The sequence below is a fragment of the Amblyomma mixtum genome, chromosome 9 (genome assembly GCF_055824585.1).
Source record: "Amblyomma mixtum isolate Tamu chromosome 9, ASM5582458v1, whole genome shotgun sequence".
Lineage (NCBI taxonomy): Eukaryota > Metazoa > Arthropoda > Arachnida > Ixodida > Ixodidae > Amblyomma > Amblyomma mixtum.
In genome coordinates this window covers 29,791,846-29,812,986 of record NC_143020.1, presented here as the reverse complement: position 1 = coordinate 29,812,986, position 21,141 = coordinate 29,791,846, and the positions used below count along the sequence as shown (strand labels likewise).

General features: G+C 44.9%; 1 protein-coding gene across 1 annotated transcript in view; it reads right to left on the bottom strand.

Moving 5' to 3' along the window:
- LOC149328636 (uncharacterized) overlaps positions 1-21,141 on the bottom strand; it is a 33,718-nt gene that overhangs the window by 7,103 nt on the left and 5,474 nt on the right. Inside the window, exons 4-6 of the mRNA XM_089559554.1 lie at positions 13,233-13,389; positions 9,692-9,813; positions 6,609-6,717 (exon numbers count right to left, since the gene is read on the bottom strand). Coding sequence (XP_089415680.1) covers positions 6,609-6,717; positions 9,692-9,813; positions 13,233-13,389 — 388 coding nt within the window. The remainder of the gene's footprint in view (positions 1-6,608; positions 6,718-9,691; positions 9,814-13,232; positions 13,390-21,141) is intronic.

Genomic DNA, 21,141 nt, shown 5'->3' with positions numbered 1-21,141 from the left:
TGGCCATTTTTTTCGTTCATTTAAGCTAGGACTCCTTCAACTAGCGTCTGTACCCTTGCCACTTTTCTCTCTCTCGGCTTCTTAACGGTTCACCTGATTGCGGCTTCATACTCACTGCGGTGTTTTCAAGTGCAAGCGTTTCGTTAGTTCCTACGGTTCTGCTGTGAAGGGGAGTATTGATAAGATATTGTTCCTTAGAACATTCCCCAGCCACCCGTTCTACCGTGATAGCCTCGGGGCCGGCCAGCTCTCACTGTACAACCTCCTCAAGGCCTACTCGCTGCTCGACCCACAAGTGGGCTACTGCCAGGGACTCAGCTTTGTCTCTGGTGTGCTGCTGCTGCATGTGAGTCTTCTAACACGGCCTCTGGGCAGGAGTGTGCAGAAACTTCCAGCTGTCTGTATCTGTGGCCAAGCCAGCAAGTAAAAAGTTGAACAACGATTAACCTACCCTTAAGAGTGCAACACTGTAGCATTAGAGGTCCCTCTTACACAAGCATTCCTTCCCTTTCATGTGTTGAGTGCTCATACCATTACTGGCACAGTGCTGTAGCAGGCCGGCTGGTGGCTGTTTCAAACATAGCCACTGGTGGGGCTTGCGAGACCCAGGGGCTCCTTCCGAGCTTCCTTAAGGCTCATTTTTGCACAGATAGTTCCTCGGGAGGCTGTCTGTCTCTCTACCAATGAGCCAGTGCACAGTGCCGTGCATGGGCAGGTGACAGTTGCATTGAATTTATTTGAACTAACTTCATTTCCACTTTCCATGGGGGACAGATTGCCCACACCCTGGTGGGCGGGTGACAACCCGCATTTTTTGTGATACATACAGATGCCGACTTTTCTCGTAAATGGCACCTCTAATGCTCTTGCATTATATGGACAGCCAGAGCAAATGCCGCTCTAACAAGCTTTGCTTCTTCGCAGTAGAGGTGTGACAGATGTGTCATTGACGCAGGCATTACCTCCTTTTTGGTGTGGAAGTCTTCCCAAGCTCACGTGCATTAGTTCTCGGGACTACTGCCATAAATTGCGCCAAATGGGGGCTCACATCTGCAAGTGCTTCAGTGCACAGGCAAAAGTGTACCTGTGTAGTTCATGAGCAAAATGTGGTGCTTTCGTGCACATCCATTTGCATGCCACAGATCAGCTGGATCTCATAAACAACACCCATGGTGCAAAACACGATTTATTTTTTGCCTCTGGTGAACTTTTGCCCTATATCAATTGATGCATTGATTAGAATAGCTATAAACTCCCATAGCATGGCTCAAGTCAGTTTTATGAGTCTACTTGACCTTTATCTGCTGGTAAGTTTTATTCCTTTCTACAACAAATTTTACTGGTGATGAGGTATCTGCATTGTTTCGAATATTGTCCGTGTATTGTGCTCTTTTTAGGTTTAAGTGACCATGGCCTGGACCATGGTGTCTTAGTTATTTGTAATAATCAAGCAATCTTAGCTTTTGTGGATGTAATAGACAGTATTTTTAGTACCCTCCCTTTTATTCCCTCCCTTTTCCCTCTCCCGATTTTAGTTTTTTAGCCCCAACGACCCTGTGACATTTATATTATACCTGGTGCCTGTTTGCAAAAAAAATATGCCACAAATGGCTCTGGTGAGATGTGCAGAGCAAAAAAAAAAGAAAGAGAGAAATGCTTTAAGCTCGCTTGAGCAGCATTATTTACCAGTATACTGGCAAAAAACAAAAAAAACGTAGAGAGAGACATATACATTCCGTTAAAAAGAGAAAAAAAAATTTGGCAGGAGCACACCAGACACACTCTCGGCGGGGAATGTGCGAGTTAAAGGCACCGGCAGCTGCTGCAAGCGTTCCGTAAGCAACGAAATGAAAACGTGATCCTGTCTTACGTTTTCATATAACGGCTTCTTTTGCCAAGGGAAGCCGCTCGCCCAGCCGTATAATGTTATTTAGCCTCGAGCCAATCGAGAGGCGCTCGGCGATTGGCTGAGGGGCCCCGTGTGCCAAGGCCTGCACTTTGCACGCTTGTGGTTCCCGGTGAGTGAGCAGGGCAGCTTTGTTGAACACCGCCGAGTGGTACTGCATTACAAATGAACCGCGTTGGATGCGCCGCATTGTACGTTGTTGGAAGTGGGGGTCGTGGGGGGCCACTGGAGAGGAAGCCTCTGTTTAGTTAAAGCCTTTCTCTCTGACGAGCGAGCTTTGCCTATTCATTGCACAGCGGCAGTGACAGCGTACGCTTGATTATCGTTTGGGCATATCTCTTGAACACAAGGTTTTCAGCCTTCGCTGTTACTGACTTCTGGCTGTTGGTATCATAATATTGTCAATCAGCAATTGTTGGTACTCAGCATTGCCTCAAGTATTTACGCATTTCATGCGATTGCGCATTTATTGTGATGTCCGACTCTGCCCTGTCAAGATTGGCAGCATTGCACAATGCTGACGAGCATTTTTTTCCCTTGTTTTTATCGCCTACTCTCTTACGCATCAGTGACTTTTTATGGCCATTAGTTGCAGGCAGGCTTTCCACCAGTTATTCTGGGATGTTAGGCTAGGAATGCCGCCTTGTGGCAAAATGCTGCGATTGGTAGTTTTTTTTATATGTCCACTTTACAGACTACTATAAATACTACTCAAGAGTTCGTTATCGTAGAGCGAGTAATAGTCAGCATTGCTCCAGCATGGCTGCCAAATGTGCAGTCGACACTTTTTGCACGAGAAGACGCGAGAACAGCATTTTGGTAAACAGTGTCGTTGCGAAGTTCGACGTTTGCCGAGCAGCTTTCAGTTTTGCTGTAATACGCATTGTGGCCACACAGTGGGTGTGCAAGGTTCAGGAGAGCTTTTAGTTTCAATGGCCGATAAGTCATGAAGTCGCGTGCAAGAGGACCGGGGTTCGAATCCCGGTGCCACGCAATTCTCCACCGGATTAAAAAAAAAAGAGAAACTCCGCGTGTCGATGGAATTGCATAACCAGGCTTGGAGTGCGGCCTGATTTCGGTGACCAGAACCGACAACGCACTTCCTCACCAGAACAGGATTTGGCCACCCTGGTGTAGTACTTGGCCACAACCTTATATGAACAAACCAATTAACCCTCGGCCCTCAGTCCCCAGCGGCTGCGGAGCAACTGACCAAGGCGGCGGTCAGATCTGTGACGCAGTGGAGGGTGCTAAGAATCTCTGGCTCCGGACAGGCCGCCATTGGAAACTGAACCTGGCAACGTTTAACGCAAGAACCTTATCAAGTGAGGCTAGCTTAGCAGTGCTATTGGAGGAATTAGCCGGTATTAAATGGGATGTCATAGGGCTTAGTGAGGTTAGGAGGACAGATGAGGCGTATAGAGTATTAAAGGGCGGGCATGTACTGTGCTATCGTGGATTAGTAGATAGGCGAGAACTAGGTGTGGGATTCCTCATTAATCAGGATATAGCTGGCAACATCGAGGAGTTTTACAGTATTAACGAGAGAGTGGCAGCTATCGTAATTAGGCTTAATAAGAGGTACAAGCTGAAGGTGGTGCAGGCCTACGCGCCTACATCAAGCCATGATGACCAGATAGTTGAAAGCTTCTATGAGGATGTGGAATCGGCAATGACCAAAGTAAAATCACAGTACACTGTACTGATGGGCGACTTTAATGCAAAGGTAGGTAAAAAGCAGGCTGGAGACAAGGCGATAGGTGACTATGGCATAGGTTCTAGGAACAGTAGGGGAGAGTTATTAGTAGAGTTCGCAGATAGAAATAATTTACGGATTATGAATACCTTCTTCCGCAAACGAGCAAACAGGAAGTGGACTTGGAAGAGCCCCAATGGTGAGACTAAAAATGAAATAGATTTCATATTGTGCGCACACCCTGGCATCGTAGAGGATGTGGAGGTCCTCGGTAAGGTCCGTTGTAGCGACCACAGAATGGTAAGGTCTCGTGTTAGCTTAGATTTGAAGAGGGAACGGAGGAAACTGGTGAAGCGAAAGGCTATTAACGAGTTAGCATTAAGAGGGAAGGTAGAGGAATTCAGAATGTCGCTGCAAAACAGATTTTCCGCTTTAACTGATGAAGACGACCGCAGTGTTGAAACAATGAATGATAATCTTACAGCTATCGTTACAGAGTGCGCCGCAGAAGTAGGTGGTAGGATGGTTCGACAGGATACCAGCAAGCTATCTCAGGAGACCAAATATCTGATTAAGAAACGCCAAAGCATGAGGACGTCTAACTCCACAGACAGGATAGAACTAGCAGAGCTATCGAAGTTAATAAATAAGTGCAAGGTAGCCGACATAAGAAAGTTTAACATGGAGAAAATTGAGCATGCTCTAAGGAACGGCGGTAGCCTAAAATCAGTGAGGAGAAAACTGGGCATAGGTAAAAACCAGAAGTATGCGCTAAAAGACAAACAGGGCAATGTCATCAGCAATATGGATAAGATAGTTAAATTAGCCGAAGAGTTCTACACAAATCTATACAGTAGCGAATGTAATCATCAAGTTACTGAGGGAGGCAGTCAAGCACAGCAATGGGACATCCTGCCAGTAACGAAGGAGGAAGTAAAGAAAGCCTTAGGAGCAATGCAAAGAGGGAAAGCAGCTGGTGAGGATCAGGTAACAGCAGATTTGTTGAAGGACGGAGGAGAGATTGTGCTACAAAAACTAGCCACCCTCTATACGCAATGCCTTGTGACCTCGAGAGTACCAGAAGCTTGGAAGAACGCTAACATTATCTTAATTCATAAGAAAGGAGATGTGAAGGACTTGAAGAATTACAGACCAATCAGCTTATTGTCCGTTGCCTACAAGGTATTTACTAAGGTAATCGCTAATAGAATCAGGACAACCTTGGACTTTAGTCAACCAAATGATCAGGCAGGCTTTCGTAAAGGATACTCGACAATAGACCACATTCACACTATCAATCAGGTGATAGAGAAATGCGCAGAATATAACCAACCCTTATATATAGCCTTCATTGATTACGAGAAAGCATTTGACTCGGTGGAAACCTCAGCTGTCATGCAGGCATTGCGGAATCAGGGTGTAGAAGAGTGTTATGTGAAAATATTGGAAGATATTTATAACGACTGCACAGCAACTATAGCTCTCCATAAAGTCAGCAATAAAATTCCAATACGGAAAGGGGTCAGGCAGGGAGACACGATCTCGCCAATGCTCTTCACTGCCTGCTTACAGGAGGTATTCCGGGGACTGGAATGGGAACAGTTGGGGATAAGAGTTAATGGAGAATACCTGAGTAATTTGCGATTCGCTGATGACATTGCCTTGCTAAGCCACTCAGGACAAGAACTGCAAAGCATGATCAATCAGTTAGACAGGCAGAGCAGAACGGTGGGGCTAAGAATTAACATGCAGAAAACCAAAGTAATGTTCAACAGCCTAGCAAGGGAACAGCAGTTCGCAATTGGTAGCGAGGTGCTGGAAGTAGTAAGAGAATATGTCTACTTAGGGCAGGTAGTGACCGCAGATCCGGATCATGAGAGTGAAATAACTAGAAGAATACGAATGGGTTGGAGCGCATATGGTAGGTTCTCTCAGATCATGAATGGTAGCTTACCAATATCCCTGAAGAGAAAAGTATACAACAGCTGTATCCTACCGGTACTTACCTATGGGGCAGAAACGTGGAGGCTAACAAAGAGGGTTCTGCTTAAGTTAAGAACAACGCAGCGAGCTATGGAAAGGAAAATTATAGGTGTAACGTTAAGAGATCGGAAGAGGGCGGAGTGGGTGAGGGAACAAACGCGGGTTAATGACATCTTAGTTGAAATCAAGAGGAAGAAATGGGCTTGGGCAGGGCATGTAATGCGAAGGCAAGATAACCGCTGGTCCTTAAGGGTAACGGAGTGGATTCCAAGAGAAAGCAAACGTAGCAGGGGACGGCAGAAAGTTAGGTGGGCGGATGAGATTACGAAGTTTGCAGGGATACAGTGACGGCAACTGACAAAGGACAGGGTTAATTGGAGAGACATGGGAGAGGCCTTTGCCCTGCAGTGGGTGTAGTCAGGCTGATGATGATGATGATGATGATGATGATGATGATGATTTTTATCTTAACCGCACCCGTTAACAGCTATTAAGCAGATGAAAGAGATCCAAATGCCCACCACCTGATCCTACTTTCCCTGGTTTATTCAGCGACATTATACAATCCTGTGACCATTCCCTAAGTAGGTTTGTTTCTTAACCACTTCGCTATGCACTGCACACTTCATAAACTGCACCTTATCAGAGTGTTGAAATGTACTATCGACTTTGGTGAAATTTTGAGAAATTTTAGACCAATAGGTCTTCATTAGCTGCTCAATCCCTTAGTTATGATCTGCTGTCGCCTCTTGAGTCACTCAGCCGTGCTCGTCAAAAACCGTTTCTTTTTATGTTTTTCTGGTCTGAGCAATTTCTGAATGGCAAGTCGGCTTGCAGTATTGATTGCAACATTTTCCTTTCGAGTGAAAGGTGCACCTCCTTATTATCCTAGGAGCACAAAGTGTGGAAGAGCTCCTGTGCAAAAAGTGCAGCTCACCAACCAGTTAAATAGCAAATATTGTGGTCTCATTTACGACCTAACAATGTTAAAGGTTTTGCAAAGTTGGCTGGCTCAGAACTCACCAGCGAATGTACGTGGTTGCTTTCCCACTCTGAGGGCCCCATCGAGAAAGAACTCGGTGGTATTTTGAACAGATGTGTAATCGTAATAATAACTGTTATCGGGTATTGTCTGCAAAGAAAGAAAATTTTTCAGATACACGTACCAAACTAATAACCCAGTTAGGACGGTAGTAAAATTTTAAGAGACTTGCTCAAAAAAACAGCACGTTAAAACATCTTAGCGTAGCAGAGACCGGACAAAGATTGACCTGCAAGAGCATTAACAGGGCTAGACATTAATGGAAAGAAAAAATCTGGATTTTTCTGGGAACTGGTCACATAAAAAAGCCGCCTGCTTAGTTTTTGAGCAAAGCTTTGTTAAACTTATATACACCACAGTGTCACATCTTGCACGGTTTTGCAAGTAATGGGTTACGTAGCACGTCTGTCTTTGCATGTTTTTCCTTCACAGTGGAAGCACTACCTCTAGGTATGTTTTTATGCTCACTGTTCTTGGTGTAAATAGAACGGTTGGCAGTACTACCTGGCAATGTTCATATCCGTCTGTCGGCATTAAACCATTTCAATCAACCAAGTTAATTTAAACCATGATTAAAACAACTCGCCAAGCAGCGTGCTTTCCTGATCAGGAAGCATTTATATGAGCACGGCATGGAGGTTTTATCCGGAAAGCATTTCGTTTTATGCGATAGTGTCTATTGCACGTGTTTCGTAAAGCCCTGCATTGATTTGCAACCGCAGTGACCAGCATTTCTGTCGTGGCACAACTTTCTTAGCCGTAACAGCAACGTTTGTACTGTGTAACTGCTTTTAATGCACTTAAAATCATTTGAGGCCTGGCTAAATTCTTCCGAATATCCACCCCAATCTGAGCCTGTACCGAAAGGTGCTAATTGCAATGCACAGTGACTTAGTGTCTTCGGCCTTCGACTGCCAATGCTCCTGTACTTTGCGATGCTATTGCTTGTTAGGAACTCGCAAGTGGTATAATATAATTTGATTTATTCATGTCGTATTCCAGCCCACATTAGCTCACCTACCATCGCTTTCGGGCGGAAGTTGAAAGTCGAGCGGAAACCATGACTTACAAATTAAGAAAGCGCTATGAAGAAAACAAAAATAAACTCCATGGAAGTACTTCTTTCTCGAGAACCGAGACAACAGCAGTGTTTGTAGAGTTCAAAATCTGAACGGCATAAAATGTAACGCGTTGAAAATCCTCCCGCCAAGAAAAGATGCCCTCAGCACACATCTCGATAGCGTTGAGAAGCCTTGAAATATCGGAACACATGAGCCGGAGAACGATTTCCTGTTTCCTAGAAGGTCAGTTGTTCATACTAATGGCGATAGAATTTTTGTTCACTTGATTAAATATATTGACCTCAATACTAAATTTCCTACAAAAAAAAGAGGAGCGACTACATAAGCCGCTGGTTGCCCTTGAGTACATCTCTTTTATACGGAGGCAATAGATTCCATGACCGAACAGAGATGGAACAGAGAGGGCAAGCATCTCTGCTCTGAAATACTTATAAAAGTATTTCTTGCTTATCACGTCGAACCTGTAGTATTCAAGAAGTGGGAGCCACATGAAATTGGTACATTGCTGTTGGACTTACTATGATTTTAGTGGCGTATGCAAAGTAGATTTGTATGTTTTGCCATATTGAGTTTAAGATGGTTAGCCAATGATACGATGACGTGAAGCCATAAATGCTTTATGCTTACCATAAAGGGGCTTTTTCTTAACATTTAAACATTTATATACGAACGAATTGAATAAGATAGAGTGGCTTTAGCCTGCATGAAAAAATTGCTGCCATTCCAAGCCGTGTGGATAAGGGACGTAAGAAGAGAGAGACGGCAAAAAAGAGAGGCGCAAAATGTTGTAAATAATTTGATTTTTCTTTTTCTTCTTTGACCGTAATGACAGCAATCAAACGGTAATGCATATAGCTTCCTTTTCGCCGCTGCGGTGGCTCAGTTATGGTGCTCGGCTGCTGACCCTAAAGACGCGGGTTCGACCCCGGCCGCGGAGGTTGAATTTTCATGGAGGCGAACTTCTAGAGGCCCATGAACTGTGCGATGTCAGTGCTCGTTAAAGAACCTCGGCTAATCCAAATTTCCGGAGCCTTTCAGTACGGCGTATAGCCTATGTCGCTTTGGGACGTTAAACCCGGTAAGCCAAACCAAACCGTTATCATTTTGAGTTTTTGAGTCTAAGTCTATGTTTACTTTGCGAGAGAGAGTGCCGCTAAAAATACTGCCCTGGAATTTCAGTCTCTGTACGAGATTTACTCTGGAGTATGTAATGTATAAATAAACTGCAAAGTGTAGGAAGCCTGGATGGAACTTTATGCAAGCTGTGGAGCCAAACAAAAGACCAAGTTTTTCGTTTCTAAGAAAAAACAAGGGAAATTTAATGCAATCGAACAGACAAGTTATATCCTTTTTCTGAACTCCAGCAGCTTTCTTACGAGCCTTTCTACTGCAACTAAAGGCTCTATCATATACGCATAATGTAACTTCAGATGTATCCGAAGTATTAGTATTGATCTAATTTCGAAAGTTCAGGTAGGCCATAGCTAAGCATTAACAGTACGCGATACGGCCTAGCAATGACAATGCGCTATGTTTGGTGAAAATATTTGTTTGTTGAGAAAACATTGATAACGACCGCTGAGATCAGAGTCTGAATTTAGCTGATAACCTGATTTATATAACCTGCCGGAAGCATTTTGAATTTGGAACCTTTCTAGATGGCGTCTTTCCCAGCCCATGTGAACGTTCATAACTTTAAACCTCCCATACATGTTTTTTTTTTGCAGGTAGCATAAGTGGATGATAAAGTAGCAGACGACACGAAAACAGGTAAATTGTAGATGTTCAAAAGAATGGCCAGCTTGGGTAGGTGCACGGAAGATTGACTGGAAAGTATTGGTTGGTTGGTTGGTTTATGGGGTTTAACGTCCTAAAGCGACTAAGGCTATGAGAGACTGAGAAATGTGCAATTTACTTTGCAATAAGTTATCTCAGCAGACGAGAACCATCAGCTGTGATTAACTTGATAAATGCCCACCTACTTCTGAAGGTGTGAAACTACTTCGTTCAATTTGTCGAGGTCGCTGGCCGCTTGGAACTGGAATCCGATAACTCGGTGCCCGTTTTTGTTCGAACCGAGGGCGTCCTGGCGACTCTTGATTTCCTTGAAAGAGATTGCAGCATTTCCACGTGAGCAGCAAGCCTTCTCGAACAGAAAAAAAAAAACAGAAAAAACTAGAGGAGAGAGAGGGCTGTGTGACAGCGGCGAGGAAACTTTTTTCTAGTTAAGCCAGCAAATGATTCCATCAAATGTACAGGTGCCGTCAGAAGTAAATGGAAAGCAATATTAACGAAAAAATTTCATCATTGACCCCTCCCCCCCGCCGCCATTCATGCATTCTTGAATACATATGTGCAGCCTAACTGTGATTGTGCGAATTGCACTGTGCACCAAAAAACATGGACCATTATGCTTTAGGTTTAAATAAAATAAATGTTTTGACCAAGCCGCCTTCCATTTACTTTTAGCGGCGAGTATGCATGGCATGCCTATTATTGTGTTTAAAGGGTGGCGTTTAATAGAGTTACGACAGAGGCAAGTCACATAACTGATTTCCGCGGCTATCTTCCTGTTCTGTAAATGCTTTAGCTACGACCACTCTCCTTACTGCTGGCACAGGCTGTTTAGGCCTAAAGTATCAAATATCGGGCGCCTTCCTCTTCACCCTACTGGTTGGCGTCCTGTAAAAGCATGCTTGTGCAACAATTATTTACGTGGCAGTCTGCATGCAACGTTCTTCTACTTATTCTGGTTCATTTAAGTTTGATAAACCACACTTTAATAACATAGCACTTGCCTCCTCTATGCTCTTTTTTGTCCGTCTTCCATTGCCTTCAAGATTTAAATTGTGGTTGTGAGAAATGACGCTCCGTATTTTAGTCACAGAGGTGCGGCGCAGAACGGTCTGCATAAAGCGGCCATCGTTATATTTTCTCGCGTTTGAGAACGTGTACATTATGGTTGGAATTTTATTTTGTATGATAATCCGATGCAACTACCACATTACCGCTTCTTCAAGCATTTTTAATGGCGTCACATTTAAAGATGTCTTTTACGGTGCCGTGCGAAGTACAGGGTAGGTCAGAGGTTCCCAGACCACGGGGTTTCCTTTTGAGACTTAGACTGAGGCGCTAGCGACACCTCCAAGGATACAAATCTGTGGATAGTAAGGAGTCAGGCGTTCTCAGTCCTGAATACATCAGCTGGTTCATAAGCGCTATAAATCTTCGACTATACTGCTCAGTAGTGGGCTCTGTAGTGCGCGAACTTTCAACCAGCCGTGTAGATTTGTAAATTTAATAACTCGGCCTATTTCTATAAAACGTTACGTGCAGCTTGTGTATAGTGTTGTGTAATGTTTGCTGTTTTCCGAGTTTCTTGTATTGTCATGAGGCTATTTTTTCCGTTGCTTGTGATGTCCTGAGACTTCAACCATTCTCGGGTATCTTTTTAAAGAAAATCTGTTGTTGTGCCAAAGGTTGCAAGAGTTGTCATGGGTGGAGCACTTCCGCAGTGCTCCCGGATAAAATCCCTTTCATCGGGTTAGCTAAGTTACCACAAGTGAAGCTCATGAACAGCGTGCTATCGAGTTAACAATTAGTGACCTGGAAAAAGTAGGGAGATTAATTTTCATGCCGTGCCTCTGCTCCTTAGGAATGGTGCGTAAGTCGTTATTATACACATAGGCCAACATCATTTTTAGAACCGAAGAGTCCAAGAATGGGAGTGAGAAGTAGGCTTAGCGCCCTTAGGGATACATAAAAAGCCTTCGAATTCAGCAGTGTAGGTATGATGTCGTGAGCTCGTCACAAACAACGAAAGTCACCATAGAACAGGTTTCGCAATCTTAAGCGTCAGTCCGAAGGATATGTGTGCTTAAAACCGCTACACTGGGGAATGACTTCTGGCTGGGGGGTACGGAACGGAAGTGTAACCCATAGAAACACATGTAAGCAAAACGTTCACAATTTTTTTGGTTTCACACAGTAGTCATTGAGGCGGCTACTTGTTAACACCTGGCGAGTGCTTTGAAGAAAAGTGTGAGGGAGCATGCTACGTCCTTTCCAAGAAATCTCTCAAACGCCAAGGTAAGCATGTATTGTAAAGACGGACATAAAAAGGCGCTGTGTCCGCTAGGTGTATCTCACAATCTCGCAAGCTTGTCGCGTAGTCCGACATGCTAACTCGTGGGCTGCGTTTCATCGTCAGTACTGCCTTTCAAATTAGACACCCTAGACAAGTTTACATTGAAGACAGCGCTCAACAGCACGGCAAACAAACCTCGCACAGCAGCACAGGACTAACACCGCAAGTAAACACAAAGGTGATAGTGACGGATGCCGGAGCCGGTGTCGGCCGGTGTGTCCTCTGCGGCATAGTCTGCTGCAATGCGTGGTTCACTTTCGCTCGCTTTCTGAGATGGTTGGGAACTGTTTCTTTTTTTTTCAGGTTACGCTGTCTAGGCTGCGTAGTTTCAACGATTGTATTAGGGAGCAAATGCAGCGCACCCGGAAGCATGTCGAACTGCACAAAAAATTTGCGCGGTTGGGGTAATCGACCAGGGAGAAGAGCGTATTTTGGGGATATGCAGGGCTTCACGACACACATTTCTTGTAGCGCTTTAAAAGAATAGCTTCGAAATGGCGTAGCATATTTTCTCGCACTATACTTCAACAAAGCACTCCCTAACTTAACAAACAGCCGCCTCCACGGGTGTTAAGTGAACCGAGAAAAACATTGCAGAACGTTTTGCTTACCTGTATTTCAATCGGCTGCACTCCCTTTCCCTACCCCCAGCTGGGGAATGATCCCCCGCGTGCGCAACAATATATTTTAAAATACATCACCTTCGACATCCCGGTTTATACCTTCAGAAATTTGGTTGTTCTTCACGAAGGGACGACACCGCAGGTGCACTAAGTAGTCAGAAAAGTGATTTCAAAACATTTACTTCCTTGTATTTGAAAAGGGCTCAGCCTACTTTTAAATCCAAAGATTTATCCCAGCCAGCAACCGCAGCGCCACAGTATCTTGCTTAAAACACAGATCGATGTTGTTCTATACAACCACGCAATACTCTTGACGCGAGAAATAATTTACAGTTCTTTTTGTTCTCGTATGTTGTTTAGGTTTCATCTGGTAAGCGGTTGGAATAAAGTACAAAGTTATTTTCGGCCACATGATCCAAGGTACGATGAAGTTTCTCCTACGTCAGTTTACCTTACTGCCACTGTTACGTCCGCATTTGCCGCGAGCCGGCATGACAGCCACATCAAAACTACGCTATAAAATCCGGAAAATGGAATAAATGTACCACGGTAGGATAAATATAGCCTTAAACCTTATAATGCTTAGCTCAAAAACTATTCGTGTTTACTAATATGCTGCGCATAATGTAAAAGAGAAATCAGGATATTATAAAATGCATGTCTACTCCCGAAGGAAGATGAGCGCACGTAACGAGTCTGTTTATCCTCTAGACTAGCGCTATCGTCCTGCAAGAAGCCTGAGTGAAAACTCACGGAGAAGAGCTTGAGCCTGGCGTTGTTGCCTTTGAGTGCGTCGGCGCTCTCCCAGACGTGCAAGAGGCCGTAGTGGTACAGCATGTCGTTCCAGAGCTTTGCGAACTTGTTCTTCCCGTCCGTTGTCCTCAAGGCGTCGTAGACTGCCTCTGCGTCGCTACGGGAGGTGAGGAAGCCGCAGTTAAGGAAAAAAAAAGGACAGCAAGTGTTTTGTGCAAACAAGTTTTTTCAGCACACAAAACTGCTGCCAAAGCCATGCGAGCCTCAAAGCAGGGTGCCAACACTTGCGGGCCATTTCCGCAGGGTGTGAGTGATGAATTAGGAAAGGATGCAAAGGTGCTGACAGACATTCTTAAGAGCTGCTTTCTGCCAAACTGTGGGTTATATTGTATTGGTTGACCGCGCAGCCACTCCTACAATTACCTTTGTGGCGTCTTGGAAGTCATTTACGCGAATAAGAGCAAGAATTTAAAGCGCAATAGCAGGCGCAGACTGCAGCTGATCACAGTATCCCTCAGACTGCTCAGTACACAGGATGTCGTGCTCCCAAGCGATAATACGAGGTCTGTTAGAAAAGTATCCGACTTTATTTTTTAAGCATGAAATGCTTTTAGCCCCCGTTGTCGGCAGTGTGGTGACGTCACGCCGAGACCGAGAGTCATCATCCGGGCTCTGAAACGAGAACATCCGGGCACCGTACGAGACTAAACGAGATTTAACTAGACTCTCTAAGCGCTCCTACGCGACCGGCATGCAAGCGCCGGTTGGTCTCTAAAGGAGTCACAAAAAATAGCTGCTGCCAGTGCCTTCTCAATGTTTATTTCATTTAATTTCATTTATTTGTCTCTTAAAGGCCCGAAGGCATTACATAAGGGGGGGGCGTACATACAGGTTGGAGGGTAGTGGCAGAGAACACACAAAAAAAAGAAAGGGGGAAAAATACACGGGGTACAAAAAGAGTACAATAATATACAAACTAAAAGCAAGAAATAAACATACAAAAAGAAAACAAGGAACAGTTGGCACTTCGGTGTCGCAGTATGAATATGTTTATGAGAAGTAATTAGCCAGGTTCTCGCGGAAAAGGCGGCGATCGGAGCATGTTATTATGTTGTCGGGAAGGCCATTCCAGAGCACTATGGAGTCGGGAAAAATGAACTGCTCATTGCGGAGGTGCGGGTTTTAATGCGTGCGATTGGGTTACTGTGGTTTAGGCGGGATGACGTACGTGGGGGTGGCTGCAGCAACAAATGTCTTGGTGAGCGATAAAAGAAAGAGTGAAAGAGGCATAGACGGGGAATAACACGGCGAGTTGCTAGTGTTTGAAGGCCGAGGGATCGTTTTAGTAATGTTACGCTGGTATTTCTTGAGTACTACGATGTAATGAAACGGGCGGCGCGATTTTGACTGGCTTCAAGGTCTGAGATGAGATACGATTGTGATGGATGCCAGACAGATGACGCGTACTCCAATTATCAAGATATCAGTCGCTGTGCGTTTGATAATGCACGGAATTATAATTTCCGATTTCTAATAACGCGTGCAAAAAGCACATAAATGCCACGATACACTTCGTTGTCATACGTGATCTCTTAGGGGCTTCGCGCATAGAAGCAAAGCCGCGCAGGCGCACAGAGGCCCGGGGGAGAAGCGCTGCGTTCAAAGGGCAAGGCATCGCGCCGAACGGGTGGTGGCGTTCCTCCCTTCCATTACGGTGCGGTTCGGGTGTCCACTGAGATGGCAGAATTACTGCTCCATTTCCTTTCCTCAAAAAACCTTGCGTTCAAATGGCAAGGCATCGCGCTGAACGGGTGGTGGCGTTCCTCCCTTCCTGTACGGTGCGGTTCGGGTGTCCACCGAGATGACATTAGGCCCGTAAACATTTCATGCTTACTCTACTCTCGGTTACGGGAGAGGCAGAGATTTTTTTTATGAACACCTCATGGATTTGAAACAAGCACGCTTGCACCAGCCTACCTTGAACCTTCGTGCGCATGCACAAATTTTTTCTCGCCTGCCGATAGCGTCAGTCACTGGCACGCAGCGTTTGAGTGAGGCAGTGCGCAGTGCTCTCGTCGGTTTTTTATTGCAAGGAAAATGGCGCAGCGACAGGAGCAGCGCTACTGCATCATATTTTGCCAGAAACTGGGCGACAGCCAAGTGGAAACCATTCGGAATATTCAGACGGCTTTCGGTGACAATGCTATGAGCAGCACACAAATTAAGCAGTGGTACAATTGGTTTAAAGACGGCCGCACATCGGTGCAGAGAGAGCCACGCTCCGGTCGGCCATCAACATGCCGAAATGACCAGGTCATTGCCGAAGTGAACGCTGTGGTGACGCGGGACCATTGTAAACTATCCGAGAAATTGTGGAAGAGGTGGACATCACCGCGGTGGCTCAGCGGTTATGGTGTTCGGCTGCTGACCCAAAAGACGCGGGTTCGATCCCGGCCGCGGCGGCTAGAATTTCTTTGGAGGAGAAATTCTAGAGGCCCGTGTGCTGTGCGATGTCAGTGCACGTTAAAGAACCCCAGGTGGTCGAAATTTCCGGAGCCCTCCACTGCGGCGTCTCTCATAGCCTTAGTCGCTTTGGGACGTTAAACCCCATAAACCAAACCAAACCTGAACATTTCATTACCACCGAAAATTTGGCCATCGAGAAAGATGCGGCGAAATTCGCGCAGAAGCTGCTCACGGTAGAGCAAAGGCAGCTTCGTGTTGAAGTCTCACAGGATATGCTGGATTCCAAAAACAGTGACCCCTACTTCATCAACATCATAATCGCTGGTGACGAGTCTTGGGTGTACAGGTACAACCCGGAAACCAAATCCCAGTCGTCACAATGGCAGCATTCCACGTCACCAAGAACAAAGAAAGCCCGCCAAGTGCGCAGCACTGACAGAGTGATGCTGACTGCTTTCTTTGACTCTCTCTGTGTGGCACACCACGCTTACGCACCCACAAAGTAAACATTGACCAAAAGAATACTACAGGGATGTCCTCCGTCGCCTGCGTGGTGCTGTGCGGCGCAAGAGGCCGAAGTTGAGGTCAACAGGAAATTGGCGCATCCATCATGACAATGCTCCTGCACATTCCTCGCACTAAATTCACACTTTTTTCGCGAAAAACCAGACTGCTGTAGTTCAACAGACTCCTTACTCTCCTGATATGGCCTCCTGTGACTTCTGGCTGTTTCCCAAAATGAGAGGCCATTGCAAAGAGGGCGATTTCAGACAAAAGAGGACATTATAGCTGCAACAACAGCTGAGCTAAACTCCTTTTCGAAAGGGGCCTTTTCGGAATACTTCCAACAGTGTCAGCACCACTGGGAGAAGTATGTGGAGTCCCAAGGAGACTACTTTGGAGGTGATTAGGTTTCCAACGCTCCACTTACGCCAGTTTTTTTTTTCTTCGGCAAAAGGTCGGATACTTTTCTAACAGACCTCGTATTAACGCCATACCGTTAAACGCCTCGTTTGAATAATCCGGTGCCGGCTTTTTCAGTGCATAATTAACAGCGTGGCTCTGGCAAATGGTGCCCAGACAGCACCCTAGGAGGGAGGTGGGCCACCTAGGCCTTGTGATCCTCGGCGTCATTACAACTTATCTACCGTTTAGTGAGCAAAGTGCTCACAGTTCCAGGTGGAGATTAAATTGCTCGCTCCGGAAGAGCAGCCTGGTCCATATGGTGAAGCATTGCTTAAACGGTGCACAACTGCACCAGGAGGGGTATGAAGACTCCTAGAGATCTATGAATGTCAAGTATATAAAATGAGTTTCTTCATATAAGGGAATTACACTGTCGCTTTATACCCTAAGGCGCAGGTTAAGTGTCACCTCCAAGATTTTTTCCACGCGCTATGGCCTAGGGTGCCGAAATTGTAACGAGCAACTGAGATTAGATTCTCTAAGCCTCTACCACCATGACCCTTAGCATGGTGGTAACAGTTGCTGGGTTAAGATCCAGCAGTGATTCTTTTGCCTGCAAACCAATGGTCCTCGTTTTATGGCTTCAATATAAGCGCTCCCGGTAAACTCGCTTTCAAGGATTCGCACCCTATATTCACTCGGGGTTATTATGGGGCAATAGGGCATAATTTCTACGATTCTCCCTCCATAATAGCCATCACAAAGGGAAGCGTTTAAAATTATTGATTCTCTTCTGAACCTCTGTCGTCACTGCGCTGGCTGCGAGAAAGAGCTAATGAGCATAACGGGGTTAGCACTTTTCATCATTTTCATAGATGGAAACCTAGTGTAGGGGTAAGGAATAGGGCTCAAAATCTTATAACCAGCTTCCGCCCTCAATGAAAGAAGCCGTCGTCGGCCCTCGGCCTCTCGCTATACCACTGCGAGTAGTGTAATATTTGAAGCTAAATGCGCCACGCAGAATAAATTCGACAAAACTTCTTTTGGTTTAAACGATGGCTTGAGAACGAAAAGGTGTACGCAAAGCTTAGCAAGGGTCCTAACAAAGTATAATTCGGAAATAGTACGCTTTCAATAACATACTCAAAAAAAGTCACGCCTATGTATCAATACATGTATCAATACACATTATCAATACAGATATGCTGAGGTGGTGGCAAACGTTTTGTTCAATAAAGATGTTTGCGCCGACCGAACTGCGAGGAGACCTTACTGCAGCGCTCCTAAGGCCTCTGCAGTTAGTAGCGCCCGGTGAACCAGGTATCTTTGGTCGAATGGAATTGAACTGGACTTCAAGGCCTCCCAGTGCTACGTTGGGGGTATGTAGTGCCCTTGTTTTGCGGCGCAGGGTAGGTGTCAATGAGATTGACTCAGAGCAGGACATGTATGATGAGTCCGTCGATTACTAATTTCTTATTCTTACGCCCTGTTCTCAATAGATTTCGCCCACTTCAATACAAGTATTAATCATTCTCTCTCAAAACGCTGCGACAGAACGCTAGTCTGCATGCGGTGCAATGCAGTTAAGCTGAAGTCCATTTTATAATATAGGTGCTAAACGATATGAGGCCACACTTGCTTTTGCTGACCAATAAGTAACTACAATCCAATCTCCGTAATAAGTGAAGCCTTCGGCCTACAGCATGGCGGAAAATATACATCAGATATTTTAGCCTGAGTAATATAAAATCACTAAATCAATTGCGCTTTAAGGTAAGTAAGCGATTCCGTTAAAGTAGCTAATTACTTGCTGTTTATATAGAAAAGAAGTGAATGTTAGAAACGCGCGAACTTAGTCTTAACTACGTTCTTGCTCCTATGGCCCAACCTAATCTTTATTGGTTTCCTGGGTACTATCACTTAAGGAATAAAAGCGCTCAAACTTTTCGCAAACTCGTTCTCTCTGCTCCATTTTGGGACGTAGTACTGAGTTCACTTTTGCTGTCAAGTGTTTTCGCGAGCTCTTTCGCTAGTTCAGTTCCGCGAAACAGATCCATAGAAAAAATATACACAGAGAGGACACAGGCGTCCTTGTTTTGTCTCTATGCGCTCTTCCTTTTTTATGGGTGCTTAGTAACCGCTGTACATTATTTTTAAGACCTGTTTCGCCATTTGGATAGGCTATTATTGTTTAAGAGATAGCCTGACTTGAACGCCGTGGTATCACACTAAAAATGCTCCTAATGTACTGCACAGAAAGCAAACCACCGAGAACACGAATTTAAAGGGAAGCTGAAATGGTTTTTTGAGAATTAGAGGTTATTTAAGAATTCGAATCTATCAAGCTTCTAGATGAAGCATGAAAAGTATTTTTGCACTAGCATTTAAAATGATGTCATAATCATCGATTAAAACCGCGACGATCTTTATTCTTCTTCTCACTACGGTGGAGGAGTGCGGGGAAACTCGGCAGTGACGTCATTGTTGCCGAAATTTCAGATGTCCGCTGCTTACGCCTGTATGCTGCTGTGTGTCGTCAGATGACGTCAAACAATGCATCGTGAGATTGACCTTTGATGGCGTCAGTTTTCTTCCATGGAATAACAGTTTCTTCACTGGAAACGTATGGCCGTCTACGTGACGTCATTATCGGGGCCTCTGCCCGTCGCTGTCCACTTCAGAGAAGCCTGAACGCCGACGACGACTTTATTCAGCGATTACGCCACCATTTTAAATGATAAAGCAAAACGATTTCGCAGGCTTTACATGCATGTTTCGCACATTCGGCAACCTTAAACTCATCGAATTGTAGAAGCGCTTCAGTAGCCCTTTAAGTGTTGTTTAACATGTTCTTAAAAAACCCGCGGCTGTACTGAATTTATTTTTTTTGAGTACTCATATTCTTAATATCCTTAAGCACATGCGCACTGGTCATAATCGCTGATGTAACCTGAGGTGTTCAACACTCAGCACAGGCACCTTCACGCGATGCGCTTTAACCGCTGCGGGTAGATTTCTTACCATGAATGTATGCTCAGCTGCAATAAATGTCGTACAATAAAGTTAGCACTATTTATTCTAGAATGTGTTTGCTAGAAAGTTGCTGAGTCAGAAATCATAAATGATTTTTAGCGCAACGGGAACAACACAAGATAGACGACAACAAAGTTATTTTGTGTCCCCTTGCGCTAAAAATCAATTATTATGTCTAAAAACCAACTAGGTGAGCATTTAACCCCCTTAAAGTCAAAAATATGATAACTGGGTATTTCCTTAAAGCCAATTCGTCAAGAAACTTGTTTCAAATTTAGAAAACAAAAAAACAACACATTTTTAATAAGATATGTAATTGAGAGGATCCTGTGAAGTTTGCAAGTATGTCAAATATTAAGAACGCTAGATGTGAAAAGGACCAAGTGAGTCAGTGTAGGCATAAAGATATCACGGACCATACATCCGCCAGTAAAGAAAATAAAAAATGTGCAACCTCTGAGGTCCATTGTACGATAGTTGTTGGTGCTGATTTCACAAGCATACCTTTCGCAAGTTTTCAGCCTACGTTTGCAGGGCGTAGACCGGAAAGATGTAAGCTCGCTTCGCTGCTTGCGGGCAAACCACGCGGTTCCAGTGTTCCGATTGGCGGGTCCCGCAGTACCTCCCGTCTAATCCTATGCTGCGGTACAGGCATGTGTTTGCAGAAAAACACGCAGATATCTTGCGGTTGAAATTACTCCTCAAAAAATGCGACGTACTCGAGACATCTCTTGCGTTAACGTTTCTTTCCTGCGGGATATTCTTCGAAGGTAGAGTTGTGGTTGGCTGTGATAGCATCTATCGCGGTGCGGCCGACCCTGACGGCCGCGAAACAATTTGTGACAAAACTTCGCAACATCACTGGCGAGGCTGATCATCTGAAGCGATGTCGGGATAAACAACACGTATTTGAACCATTTCTACGCAAGAGACTCATAAACGCGCTAAAAAAGTTACGCTGCCGCCATGATTTCAGAACGACGACGCGATTCTTAGCGTAAATTAAAATTACAACCGGGAAAAACACTTTTTTCAAGTAGTTAAGATTACAACCTCATCATCAGCCTGACTATGCCCGTTGCAGGGCAAAAGACTCTACTGTGTCTCTGCATTTAGTCCTGTCCTTCTCAGCAGCTCTCCTCCTCATTTCTCAGCACTTTAGCAATTGCTAGCTGACCGCCGTACTTCACAGGTTGAAACCAATCCCTTTGGAATCGCAATTTTTAGTGCGGAAGTACTATTACTCTCGGTCATCTGCGAGGAAGACCTTGGGATGTTTGCATCCTTGCCGTGTTTTTATGCCTGTGGTTTTTTATAAGCTTAGGCGTTTGGGGCTTCCGCCAAGTAAAAGTAAGAACGATTAGAAATCAACAAAATATCCAGGCCTTGGAGTCGGACCGGCGGTGGAGTGAAATTATCATAGCGGACACCTCTTCGCATTCGAATGTCTGCTCAGTGGATTAATCGCGGCCTCGAATCTAGCATTCTTGATGCCATGGGTAGC